The sequence below is a fragment of the Neurospora hispaniola genome (genome assembly GCF_033458365.1).
Source record: "Neurospora hispaniola strain FGSC 10403 chromosome Unknown B0T23scaffold_4, whole genome shotgun sequence".
Classification (NCBI taxonomy): domain Eukaryota; kingdom Fungi; phylum Ascomycota; class Sordariomycetes; order Sordariales; family Sordariaceae; genus Neurospora; species Neurospora hispaniola.
This window is the reverse complement of record NW_026944409.1, coordinates 4,216,365-4,230,686: the sequence shown is the minus strand read 5'-3', so window position 1 is coordinate 4,230,686 and position 14,322 is coordinate 4,216,365. Positions and strand designations below refer to the sequence as shown.

Here is a 14,322-nt window from a genome sequence, read left to right as displayed (position 1 = left end):
GACCCCGTCTAGATACTTTTACTATTCGATTAAATATCCGATATAGAAACGTCGGTACTTAGACTGCCTTATAGACTTTAAATTGCTAACCGCCTATAAATAAGAGTAGTTTCTAAAATAATAATTGAATAAAGGTAGACGGAGGAATACGAAGCTCGATAGGATAGGGAATTTAGGATAATAAGTCTATTATAAGAGGAATTAATGTATTTAGGGGAATGGCCAGGAAACTACGGGAATAATAAATTATTAATATATTTTATTTAATACCTAATTAATTATATCCAATAGTAATTTAATAGAGAATCGAACGTCCGGGGGGATTTAATGGAATTTATTAAATAAATTAATATTCTAACTAAAGAAAGTAAAATAGGTACGTTTGACTAATAATTAATAAATATATTAAATAAAGTAACTAAGCAAATAGAAGCTTTAGGTAAAATAATTAATTAGGTAAACCTACGTATTACCGTAGTAGATACGAAGGTATTTAAAATAGAGAATAAGGCTTCTAATATAAAAAATAAAATTAGTAGTATAGTAGTAAGGATAGTGGCTATAGAAACTAAATTGGCAATTAGGATTTTGAAAAATTGCGCTAATTGCAATATAGTAAGGGAAGTAATAAGAAAATTAGAGAATTTAAAGTAAACTGTAGAAGGATTCTGTCACGATGCCGACCAGGAAGGACTTGGAGAAGACGTAATATTGCACGAAGAGGAGAAGATTAGAAGAGAGCAGCGAAAACTCTGCTCCCAGACTATGTATATGAACCAAGTGGAGACTCGATAGAGCTGACTAAAGGACGGTTGGGTTGCGGTGGCGGAACGCCGAGAGGGACGGGACCATGTCATATGGTGCCGTGACAGATTCTTAAGGAATTTAAAGGAAGCCTTATAATAAAAAGGGGATTATATAGAAAACGCGTAGATAAAAGGGTTTATAAGACTTAGACTTAATAAATTTTAGTCTTTTAATAAATTAATTAATAAGATAAGATACTATATTAGTACTAATACCTATTATAATATATCGAATAACGTTAACGATAATATATTGGACGGAATTAATAACCCTGTTAATTTAAATGTGCTCTTTATACGTACTATAGCGACCCTCTAAGCGGAATTAGATTTCGCTGAATTTATATTGAAGCTATTAATTGCTTAGAAGATTAATTAAATATTCGCCGCTACTTAAGCCTCGATATTAGGAAATAATTTCAGAAATACTCTATTATTAAAAGACAACCGGCTTTGTAGGGAAGATATTAGGCAATTTTACCCCTACTTCACCGATTCTAATAATATTAGAATAGTAGAAGATGGAAAAAATATAGTTTATACCGACGTTTTCTATTTTATTGACCGGTTCAAATTGTTTATAAAAGACCCTATTTCGGGTAGAGCGGTTAAGAGATAAATTCTCGCTATATTCCAAATACTATTCTTTAGTTTGGTAATCCGATAGTAGACTAATAAAATTAACCCCGATAAAAGATGTGATTTCTGCTTAGTTGGACTCGGTAACTTAATGGATGTTCTAGCCGAAAAATTCGCCCCTAATTCCGTTACTGCGATAAGGAAATTTACTGAAGTATTTCTACGTTTGAAGGATGTCGCTGGTAATAATAATACTTTAATTAATTTTGTATAGAAAAAATTGCGTTTCGCTAGAGCTATAGGGATCCTGAATAAAGATGGTAATAATTAATATAGTATAATAGTTTAAATTTAGGCTAGTTTTAATATGAATATCCGCCGCTTTCTAACTCCGCCCCTAAAGAAAAGACCCTTTGCGGATTATATATAAATATTCGAAGAGTTTTATATTTTATTTTATACCGCTATTATAGATAAATATCCTTTCCTGGCGAATAAATTATATAGTTCGAAGGACCCTAAGAATACTAGTAATTTAAAAGATGATAAAGGTAAATAGCCCTATAGGAGATGGGGTTAATTTAGCTCCTTTTCCCGACCCGGAAATTAGTTTAGGGACGAAAGCCGGTATAGGGACGATAGTTATATAAGGGATATAAGAAACGATAATCGGTCGTGGGATTATTTACGGGATTGTTTTAGAGATTAGGGGAGAGACTATAGTAGGATGTGTGATAAAGTCTATTTTGTGGACGATAATTCTCCTAGCTCTTTAATTACTAATTTGAATTATTTTATATTCGATACTAAATCTACTTGTAGTAAGTACTTGAAGCACTTCGACTCCTATACTATAATTAGAATTTACGTGAGGAAATGCCGCTACTTTATAGCCGTTAGAATTGAGGTTAGGAGGATAGATAAAAACTTGAGAATTAAATACGGCTATTACGATATTTAATTCAATTCTAGAAATAAATTATTCGCTTATTTTAAGGTATATGTAATAAAGAAGGAAATTGATAAAACCCCCGTCTATTTTATTAAATATAATATTGATGATATTCCTATTGTACTATTTATAAACTTAGTGACTAATCTAATTGGATACGTTATTAAAGAAGTTCTAGAAATCGATGAGGAAGACGTAGAGTACGGACTATTATTAATATATATATATTTAAGAATTAATCTTAAGACCGCCCCGGATTAATTATGTACGGAAGTATGTATCGACCTAAGTACCGGCCGGTCAATAATTTCGAGGGATTTACTAAATAAATTGGAATATACTATTACGATTAAAAATACTAAACGAATCTAGGGTATTAGAGGCGAGTCCGCTATTGAAAAATAGGTTATATTTTAATTGTACTTAGTAGGAAAAAACGCTAACTTAATACCCACCCTAATAAAAATTAAAAAGTCTATATAGGTAATAAATTCTTTAGAGGCTAATATATTATTAGCTAACAATTTTATAGACTCTAGGGGAGGGGTAATCGACTATAGAAATTATAGAATCATTTTTAAATATTTTAATAAATTCAAAATAGACTTTACTATTAATAAAAAATTTAATTCGTACTATTGTAAAATTACAACTAATAGAAAAATCACTATTCGTCCGGACTAGTAAATATACGTCCTAATAACCTATAAACTATTACCCTCGGGAAGAAGTTTTAAATTTATAGTTAAACTCCCTTAGGCCTTCGATTCAATTATTATTAATAAGACTCCCTAAATTGTATTTGTAAGAAATAATGACCCTTTCAACGTACTAACTATCTTTAAACGTACTAAAATCGGTATAATTATTAAATGCGAGGATACGGCATATATTATAATAGATTGGTCCGACCTAAATAATATTAATAATTTTAATAACCCCTACTCCCCTAACGAGTATAACGAAAGTATACGGGAAAATGCTATTAATTTATTTACTATTATAGATAACCGTCCGTGCGTATTAGAGAAATACTCCCTATTGGGACTCCGGCGTACCCCCGACGTACTAAAAATTATTATACTTAATAGTATTTATATTTTTACTGAAGATAGGGATCTAGTACGCTATATAATAGCCTTAGTTGATAAATACCCCGGTTTGTAGGAAGAAGGTGGAATAATCGATATTCCTAAGTATAAAATAATGAAAATCCCTTTAGTAGAAGGATAGTAAAACTAAAAAATAAGTACCTATCTATACCCCTTAAGCCGTAAAGACCGGGAAGTCGTTAACGAAATCTTCGATAAACTTCGAATATAGGGCAAGTTTGACGATTGCTTAGAAGCTACCCCTTTCTTATACCCTATTTTCGTAGTATAGAGAATTATTAAGGATAAACCTAAGGAATACCCTGTTGTTGACCTCCGTTCGTTAAATAAAATTTTAATTCTTAACAATTACTTTCTACCTTATTAAGAATCTATCATCGGCTGAATAAAGGGTAAGCAATTTATTATAATTATCGACGCCGTATTATTTTTCTACTAATTCGGAGTATAGCCCCCTTATAGAAATAAATTGATTATAATTATTTATAGAGGTTTAGAAACCTTACGAATCGTCTTTATAGGATATTAAAATTCTCTAGCCTATATTTAACACTTTATAGACCGACTCTTAGCGCTATACGCGATATATTATTGCGCCTTTATTAATAATATCGTAATTGCTAGTAATATTGCCGAGGAATACTTGAATTATTTGAATGCTATTTTCAAATTATTTAACGATAAGAATATTTCTATTTTACCTAAGAAGTCCTTTATTGGATTTCCAAGTATTAAATTGTTAAGTTTTTGTGTTAATACTCTTGGATTAATATTAATTAAGGAAAGGATTGAAGTTATGTAAAAATTAGATTTCCCGGACTAATTAAAAGTATTAGAAATATATATTAGTAGTATTAGATTTTTGAAGTATTTAATTCCGTACTATACTTAGTTAATCAAACCCCTCTAGGAACGAAAAGTTAAATTATTAGCCGAAGGATAAAAAACCGGAGTTCTAATTATTAGTAATATTAGTAAGTGTATAGTATATGTAATTAAAACTAAGTACGAAGCGATAAAGTAAGAACGGACCTCTTTTAAAACCGTTTAAAACGCTATTTGTAGAAGAAATAGTATTGGCGGTGTCCTTTACTATATAAACCCGGACTAAATATTATTTATTTAATTGGATAGTTCCCTAAAACGAAGGAATAGTATAATAATTTTTCACTTGAAAAACGGATATAATTAGACGCCTAATACTAATATCCCTTTAATAATAGTACTACCGGTAATATTTTTGAATAAGTGTTTAACTAAAGCAGAATTACGATATAGATTATTGGAATTGGAAGTTGCCTGCTTAGTATAGGCCGTCAAAAAGCTACGTATTTATATCTATTTATTAAACTACTCTATTATTATCCTTATTAATTATATTGCGATAAAGGGAATTATTAAATAGATTACTTTGTAGATGTGTTCTACGGACCGAGTTAACCGAAGGCTAATTAATACTTTAGTATACTTATTATAATACAATCTAGAAATATACTATATTCTAAAACGCTTGAATTTCGTCTTAAACGCTTTAAATCGTTTTAAATATATTAACAATAATAACAACCTAAATAGAGAAGCAGTTCTAAATATTATTTAATTTACTATAGCCGAGCTATAAATAGACCCAACTTTAAAGTAGCACATTATCGACAGATATAATAAGGACCCTAAGTTCGTTAAAATTAAATTAGACCTTACAAAGGCGAAACCTACCGAGGATAATAGAAGTCTTTTCCAACCCGGGTACCTATTTATAATCAGCCCGGACGGATTAATTTATAATACTAGTAGCAATAAGACTAGGAGTTTGTATATCCCTAGATCCTATATCTAAGAAATTCTAATAATTATTTATAATAAAAAGTACTATTTCGGGAGAGATAGGATATTTTACAACCTTTGTAGTTTGGTAATAAATAATAAAATTCACTTAGTGAAAAAATATGTAGAATATTACCCTACCTACTAATTAAATTAGATTAGTAGAACCTAGCCTATAGGTAATTATTAACTATCCTAAATTAGTACTCTACTTATATATTTTATTACTATTAATTTTATTATTAGGCTTTCTAAAGTACTATCGGAAGAAACACCTTAGTAAATACCTGGATATAATACTTTTAATGTACTAATGACCGCTATATATTCGAATTCTAAAAGATTACTATTAATATTAGGGTACTCTACGTATACCGCTGATAATTAGGGAAGAATCTTTATAAGGCAATTTATTATCGCTAATTAGGGAATCCTAATAGGATTAATTTCTAATAAAAATAGGAAATTTATATTAGAATTCTAGTAAAGAATATGGAAAATATAGGGAACTAAATTATTAATAATAACCGTATACTACTTATAGGGTAATGGTTTCTCTGAATGTAAAAATTAAAGCGTAGAGATAGTTATATGCTTTTACTATTTCGAATACCCCGAAGCCCGCTAGATAGATATTATACTCCCTCTATAATAGAATTTCAATAGTGTATACTCCGATACCGTTAAATCGTCCCCCTACGAACTCCTTTACGGCTTTAAATTCCGTAGACCCTTGGACGCCCTAATAAAACCTTTAGAGGATATTAACGTAGAGTATAACATAGCCTTTAAAAAGCACCTCCGCTAAAATACGCAACTTACTATAGACTTCGCAACCGCCAAAGCTAAGGTAAGATACGACGAAAACTACCGGGATATTAAATTTAATATTAAGGATAAATTCTTTCTCCAACTCCACTACGGATACTACCTACCTAAACGACCCTTAAGAAAATTATTCTAATAATGTTCCGGCCCCTTTAAAGTATTCGAACGAATTGGCCGCTTGGCGTACCGGCTTAATCTTCTAGACAATATGAAAATTTACCCGGTTGTATCCTATACGCATCTCCTACCCGCTCCTAAGGATAAAGATCCCTTTACCCGCCAAATACCCCCGCCCAGCCCAATAAAGGATTCCTAAGACTCCGAAGAAGATAGTAAAAAGTACGAAGTAGAAGCGGTATTCGATTATCGGGTAAGAAGACGATATAAATTATAATATTTAATTAAATAAATAGGATAGGGAAATTAGTATAACGAATAGAAGATTGAATAATAGTTAAGATATTCTAAAGAATTAATAGAAGAATATTAGGAATAAAAAGGAGGCCGCCCCGAAGGATCTGCTTCAGGCACCCGCCGGGGAGGTTATAGCGTTTGTATTTGCTAGGGAGATATAACTAATATAATTAGGGAGGAAGAAAGCTAGTCGGATATAGATTGAAAGGAGATATAAAGGATAATTAGAGTAATAGACGAATATTATTGAGGATAGTAATAGCTTCTTTTGTAAGGCCGGGACTTAATATAGGATATATACAATAGAAAGATAGACTACCCTCCTGCCCGCCGGAACCCTCCGGTAGGCACGGGGCTGCCCAGCCGGCCTACAAAGGTTCTTACAACCTTTATTGACCGCCTTTGATAGGGCACCCATTTACAGGCAGAGTAGAGGCTTCTGGAAGCCTTGCAAGCACCCTATTTAACCAACGCTTGTAAGGCCGCCTCTGGCCTGCTCCCTTCCCTAGAAATCATCACGCTTCCTATTTAGAATACCAAATACAAGGTCTTCTACAGGAATCCCAGACTTCCGCATCAAATATATTAATTTTGATTAGTAAATCCTATACTTTATTAAATACAATCGCTGTACTAGTATTAAGATTAAACCTGAACTCTGATTAGGAGGTATTCTTTAAAATTATCTATATATACTATTTCTAATAAAATAAATCAATTTTATTATAAATTTAATTATTATTGGACGATAAATTGAAGCGTTTAATTATTTTAATAATAAGAGCATTATATATTTAGTTTTTATAATTATTCTAATTAGTTATACTATAACTGGCAATATTTTTTAAGAGGGTAAATAAATAAGATTCCTATTCGCCGTCCTATATCTAATTCTTAATAGTAGTACGATTTCTCTTCTTTTTCTAAATTTAATTAGAAGGGGGGGCTAGCTAGGGGATAATTAATTAGAGAGGAATTGGCTAGATTATAACTACAATTGAGACCCTATAGTTTGGGATTCCTCCTATGTCACACGCTGAACTTGACTGTCACTTATATAGGTATAAAAGCAGGCGGTTATTATTCTTAAAAAAATAATAAGGGAAGAGGGGGACGATAGTAAGCAACGAAGGGTATTATAGTAGTCAACAACACTACGATTTATATACTGGCTCAAATACGACGATTTCTAATTTCCAGTATTTCGATTACATTTTGGAAATCCCCTCGCGTAAGCACAAAAAGCGGGTCATGGCTAAGACCACCCACTTTTACTGGGATGGTTACGAGCTGGCCAGTGCGTACCACGTAAAAAGGATTTACTGGCTCCCTTTACTGGGCCATTTACTGCTGCGACGTTCACGCCCTCATTCGAAAAGCTGGAAATATCACCGTAAAGAAGGGTCTTTGATCCGATGACAAGACTCCCTAGGATCGGGGAACAACATGAAACTCTCACTCTCTTAACCCCACCCCCACCTAGAGAGAATGTTTGTGGATCTCTTCACCGCTCGTCTCTCCGCTCTCGATTCCATGTTTGGTGAGCATGATGGTCCGTGCTCCTTCGGCTACCTCCCCCGGGCACCAGCCGGCGGCGGTTCGCTTGGTTTGCTTGGAAAGTCTGGAACGAGGCGCTTCACCTACTGCGTAGTTTGTGGCGCACTTAACCCCCATCAACCAATCGAGCCAATCTGATCTCGAAAGTGTGTGTGTGTGGGCTGTGGAATTCCTTCAGCAGCGTCCCTAGCCACTTTTGGGGTGTCCAATCACAGTGAGGTCGGCTATCGACCGAGTCCCAGTGTTCCAGTCTCCATCGTTCGTCTGGTCTCGCTCGGTCCAGGTCAGGAACACCCGCAGACGCCCGCACTGCCAGGCAGGTGAACAAGGTGAGTCGAAACACCCAACTCGCAATCCAGCGGAGATAATGTGAATGAACAAGAGAAGATCATTGATCTTCCTCAACTCCATGAGTGAACCAGCATCGGCGCCAGTTACTCCGTTGGTTCCGTCAAATATCTGTCGTGTTACGAGTAACGCCTGCTAACAACGCCTGCACCCCGTACAAAGCCCGGGCGGAACGGAAACGAACACTGGCGCTCTGCAAGATAGACAAGCAGAGACATGCAAACCCACCAACCACCTCGTCGGCCTTGCTCTCGAGACCGTGAGAACGGTTCGTCAGTGGTTGGACTGGTTCAAAGAGCTTGCATTAGGGCCATGCCAAATCATCAATCTATTACCCCACTCGCACCCCGTGGGCTTGCAAATCTCGCGAGAGTCGTCGTTGTTGGATTGAGGTCGCGTTGAGTGCTTGCATCCACAGTTTTCTTCCCCTCATTCACCCACCTGCTCTTGTCTCGTCTCTTGAGTTTGTGAGACTGTCTCGTCCATGCAAAGTGTCGGTTTGCACTTGTTCTTGTGAGTCGCAGCGCCATTATCAAACATAAATAAGAAACGACAGGGCACAGAACCAATTCAATTCCGGCGTTACCATCCTCGCAAAATTTGCCCTTGCAATTGGAGACACGACAGCAGTCCGAACTTGGTTTGTGTGGGTGTGGGTGTGGGTGCCCGTCTGAGCCATCGTGATGGATGGTGGTCCGTGCGGTGGGTGACTGGTCTTGTGGATGAAGCTCGAAAACCTTCCATCGTGCGATCTTATTGATGCTCAAGGCAGTACAAGCGGCGAAACCACAAGAATGTCGGCAATGATGAAAGTGTCATGAGCGCAAAGCATCAAGAATTTGTTAGACGTGTGGGTTACGCTAAGCAACAAAACAACAATGCGGGTAAAACGACCAGGCGACAACAACGCGCTTAAAGCCAACATATCGATCAGGTTATCCAATGCCCCATCTATGATGCTAAGGAGTGTCCAAAACTGTGAGTACCATGCTGTTCGCAAAAATATGGGTGATGATGTGACCAAAGAAACAAAAGCCGGGACCCCGCGAAGATCAAAATTAAGTGGGTATGACGGGAAAAAAGCAGCCGTAAACTTGTCGCCATCACCCACCTAGGAGATGTAAACAGGAAGGCGATTGCCTCTGAGCTCGCTCTTGGGAAACTGTATGTCCTGCCTGTCGAAGTCGTGCAACTGAAGCCAGCACAGCATCCTGAAAATCAGAGTGCACCAGATGGCCTGGGCTTCGATGAGCTGCTCAGGGGCCAGGACAGGTGTTGTAGGCAACACTGGGGATTGCCCAACCGTAGACGTACTAGGTGTCGAAGCAGTGGCAGTGGAATCGGGACCCGATGCTCTTTCCGTTGGGGCCATCCCCAATCCACTGATGTCCGAGTCTTCGGTCTGCTGTGCCAAGGTATACGATCTGTGATTTATGTTCTTCATGCGCTTGCGCTTATCGTACGCTTTGACCGCACGATCGCTAACACAAGGAAGGACATGCTCAAAGTAGACTTTCATGAAGATGCCCTGCCTGTCTTCTGGGTTGGCGTCGCTGAGTACGTCGAAAAAGGCCGGAACCGTCTTCCCTGCTTTCTGGGAGCTGTCATCTCCTGTGTCGCCCGTTGTGGTTGACTTTGTACTCTCCTCCGGCTCGGGTTCATTGATCATCCTGAGTACCTCTTGGATGTGCTCGCGAACAACCATGGTGAGAAGATCGCGCTCACGAGTCTTCAGGTATTTGTCGCACTCCTGAATTGCGTCGTGTAGACAAGTAAGAAGAGGAAGGTTGTAGCCAGGCAAAATGGGTGCGTAGTCCTTTTTGGGCCGTTCTTCCGCTTTTGGAGGACTGCTTGCTTTGTATTCAATCAACCAACTTGGTCGTGTTCGTTTCCTTGTTAGCGATCGCTTGAGCGGACCAATGACTCCACCTTCAGATGGTACGTCACTTGAGATCTCCACATCCTTCTTCTTCTCGTGCCCTTCGTTTTCTTTGTCCTCTTTGTCTTTCTTCTTCTTTTCTTCATCAGCGGCAATTTCCGTATCCCTCTCCTTCTGTCTTGCTGCGACGTCCCTTCTATCGGTTTCCAGCTGTTCGAGGACTTGACTGATAAGCTTTTTCAGATCAGGAGTGTCCGGAGAGGGCGTCATGTATTTTTCCTTGTCAAACCTCGTTGAGAACTCTTTGATGAGCCTTGGGAGATCAAAGAAGCGCCTATCCCAGTGATACGGTGTCGGGTTCGGAAGCATGCGGTGGTAACTGTTTTTCATGTACAGGGATTGTCCAAGCATGCCGATGATTTCAAAGGGAACTATCCGATGTGGCCTGTCAGTTGAGTGTCGCTTCATAAGGGCACTTTATCTGACTTACCTGCGAACAGATGTTGGTGTCTAGCGTCCTTTGTCTTGAAGTAATTGGCTGTGCTAGTGTTGCATTCGAGCTGAACCATGGTCTCGGCAATCTCGCGCATGCTGCCAAACTGGAGCTCGTTGTCATCTTTAGCACCAAGCCTGCGGTTGTCCTTGGCCGTGTAGAAGATGGTGCGAACGTAGCCGAAGCACAGCTCCTTGATTTCATCAAGAGGTATGATTCTGTTTTCCTGGAAGCGGGCTTTTCCACATATCTGGAAGGTGAAGGTGAGGCCGAGATCGGGGACCGTGCTACCAGTGAGCATGAAACCGTTGCCTTCGGCGCGGTACTTGTCCCGTGATCGATCAAACTCCTTCCAGTAGATACCCAGCATGGATGCGATTTCGACTATGTGGCATATTGTGGTGGTAGCGTACGGCTTCTTGACGCCGGCAGGCATGTTGTCCCAGCTTCGAGGCTTGGGTTGAAGGGCAACAACCAAGGTGTGCTCTTTGAAGCCTGCTACGGCACCGGGGCCGGATTTCTGGCGATGCTCTGTGACCCAATTCATGTTTGCTCGTTCCATGGACTGAATTTCTTCCAACAGGGTGAGCCAGGTGGCCTTTTCATTATCGGCCGTATGAATACGGCTGTGTTGAAGGGCGTCGCGCTGTTGTGCGTTCTGCTCCTCTTGTGTCAGGAGCCGGGCCTTCTTCATGCTGTCCTTGGTGCCATCGAGAAAACTGATAGGAACCTTGAGACCCAATTCAGGCTTATCCATAGGGCCGCGGTCATTAGTTTGCGGACAAACGAATATGACGGGAGTCTCAAACTGGACCTCGAAACGGAGCTCTTTGAGCTGTAACTTTCGGTGTACCGTATCATACCAGCCGCCCTTGAGACTTTTGCGGCAGTTGGCGTAACCCGTGGCAGATGCAAGGTATTGCTGGACGACCTGTAGGAATGTTCCGATCAATGCCACGAGTGAGATGACGAGGGCGGCGGTCTCGACTTTGTCATCGCTGCTGCTCATGTTGACGATCTAGGGGATGATGCCCAGAGACAGGAACGGAAAGAGGCCGTTATGGACGAGTTGAGGTGGGAAAGCGCATGGGTGTATAATTGAATGTCGTTTCAAGCGTCGTAGTAGCAGTGGCCCGCGTCTGGGTATGAATGTATTCGTGATCGTGATGGTGGTGTTGTTGATTGGCAAGACGGTTCGGGGGAAGAGGATGGGGCTCTATCTAAGCAAGAAAAAGAGATGATGAGTGTTGGATTCGTAGCAGACAGACGAGGTTTACGAGAAGGGGCGCAGCCACATCAGTTGTGACAACAGCATACATAGCTTGGACTTGGAATACTACCTCGATCCAAGGAGGCTCTGCCGCCGCCACCGTGTGTACGACGGTAAACAACCATTTTGGTTGCGACATGCTGCAAGAAGGAAGCTTGGAATTGGTGATGGGGGTGGTCGGGGTGGTCGAGTCAGGGTCCATGTCGTGTGTGTACCCGACGAGGGTCGAGAAAAGTGCGGACAAGGCCACCAATGGTGGTGATGGAAATAATGGGGGACTCGATTAGTTGGAGATCAGCGGAGATGGCGGAGGCAGGCAGGGCACTGGAGCGGGACTGCGCTAACACTGCGCCAGGCCCGAATTTGACCTGCAGCAGGGGCAGTTTAGAGGTCCAGTACGCAGGAGGCAGGCAGACAGCCCGCGCTCCATCTCCATCATCCACCTCGTCTGGCCATCATGGTCAGTTCTTTCCACTTTAGGTCATCCTCTTAGGAAGGTTCTGGGTGACTCTTTTGGCCTGTCCATTTCATCGTGGGCGACCTCCGCAACAAATACCTGTAGGTATCCCCGGCTGTCTTTTTCGTCAGTCAGCCCCTTTGGCCTGCATCGCCACAATGTATATGCAAGTCCAAGGTGGTTTCTGAACCTAGACCACATTGAGTTGGCCTATCTCCTCTTCTTCAGGTGCGCCTTGTTGCCTGCGTGGCCAAAGAGGGAGGGGGTTACACTCACCAAACTGATTTGTTTACATGAGAACTGGAGTTACCCCTCCCAACAATGGGAAGCAACAGACAGACGAAGCCAGCCATGTTCGAGTCAATCAAAGAAGCCCCGCCGTCTCCACTGCCAATCCGGGGCGGACCGGGGCGAAACTGGGCGGACCGGCACGGAAGGGGGCCGTCCCTTGGGCCAAACACTAGTGTAGCATGGAAATCCATGTTCATGGTGTTGTGGTCCCCTTACGTAAAAGTGTCGGGTGATGAACGTGTAAAATGACCTTGAGCAGCAAAGGACATTGATGTCACTCCTGTTAAAGGGTTGCGTGACGGAGCAAAGAGCGCTAACAGTTCAACCAGTGTTTGTGCGGTTATTCTGTTAAACTACGCTACCAATTTAGACAACTTATACACTACACCACACGACCTACCTTGGCTTCCTCGTGGCAGGCAACGGCGTCCGGCCCGCGGGGCATTAAGGTTCTCAATCACCATCGTGACGTCACCAACTAGCTCGGGGAAAGAGCTTCTTGATCAACTTGTACCATTTCGGTTGTCACTCTTTTCTTGACTCGGAGTCCTGAATACACACAGGCAGTTGAGGAACTCCTTCTCTCTCCGTCTAGCAGCAAATCAACCTTTACACAACCCTCAGCGACAATATATTTTCTAGTCACCACCTCCCACAATGTCAAACAACAACACCACCTCCACCAAATACAGCGACACCCGAGAAGACGTGCCCACTCCCTCGCTCGCCTGCCACGACCCCGCCAACCCCTCCATCCCCGGCTCTCCCAAAACCACCCTCTCCTCCGCCCTCGAAACCGGCGCCTCCCTCGCTCAAGACTTCAGCCCCGTCAAGTCCATCTGCGCCCACCTCAACGCCTTCCACGTGTACGCCTCGGACCCCACCCGCTTCGTCGAAGCCAACCACTACTGCGCCCACCTGACCGAGGACGTGCGACAATGCATTCTCTACGATTCACCCAACCCGGGCGCCCGCATCCTGGGCATCGAGTACATGATCACCCCCAAGCTGTACGAGACCCTTCCCCAACAAGAGAGGAGGTACTGGCATACCCATGTCTTTGAGGTCAAGAGCGGCATGTTGATCATGCCCAAGCCTCCCGGGCTGATGCCGCAGGCGGCCTGGGAGAAGGCGGAGAAGACGGAGATGGAAAAGGTGGTTACCCTCTATGGCAAGATCTATCACTTGTGGCAGGTGGATAGGGGCGATAAGTTGCCCCTCGGAGAACCGCAGTTGATGACGAGCTTTACCGACGAGAGCCAGTTCCCCGTGGACATGGAAAAGGTGTTGGATGAGAGAGACCAACGATTCCCGGGGGCGGATTGGAGGGCTAAGAGAGAGGGTAGAAAGGATATTGAAGTGCCCGAGATGCATCCTGGTGAGTTTTTCTGTCCCTCGTGACCCTGACATGCCCTGGTCCTTTTTCTTTTCTTTTCTCAAAGGTACCTACGCTAACTGTTGGAACAACAGATGCGGATTGGACGTGGAAGAAGGACAAGCAGAAACAATGAA

At 41.2% G+C, this 14,322-nt stretch overlaps 3 protein-coding genes across 3 annotated transcripts; 2 read left to right on the top strand and 1 right to left on the bottom strand.

The window, feature by feature from the left end:
• Window positions 1–8,243: 8,243 nt before the first annotated feature.
• B0T23DRAFT_317632 (uncharacterized protein) lies at window positions 8,244–8,489 on the top strand (the record flags this gene model as incomplete). Its single annotated transcript, XM_062835011.1, has 2 exons — window positions 8,244–8,392; window positions 8,432–8,489. Coding segments are annotated over 2 exons (207 nt in total), but the record flags the coding sequence as incomplete, so codon positions are not given.
• A 949-nt stretch (window positions 8,490–9,438) lies between these two features.
• Window positions 9,439–12,057, bottom strand: B0T23DRAFT_154764 (uncharacterized protein). The gene is made up of 2 exons (XM_062832608.1): window positions 10,790–12,057; window positions 9,439–10,730 (listed from the first exon to the last, which is right to left on the bottom strand). Exons 1-2 carry the CDS (start codon window positions 11,799–11,801, stop codon window positions 9,532–9,534), a joined length of 2,211 nt encoding a protein of 736 aa, XP_062693504.1. The 5' UTR covers window positions 11,802–12,057; the 3' UTR covers window positions 9,439–9,531.
• A 1,410-nt stretch (window positions 12,058–13,467) lies between these two features.
• On the top strand, window positions 13,468–14,321 carry B0T23DRAFT_317343 (uncharacterized protein; the record flags this gene model as incomplete). Its single annotated transcript, XM_062834997.1, has 2 exons — window positions 13,468–14,188; window positions 14,281–14,321. 2 exons carry the CDS (start codon window positions 13,468–13,470, stop codon window positions 14,319–14,321), a joined length of 762 nt encoding a protein of 253 aa, XP_062693503.1.
• Between the last annotated feature and the right edge of the window lies 1 nt (window position 14,322).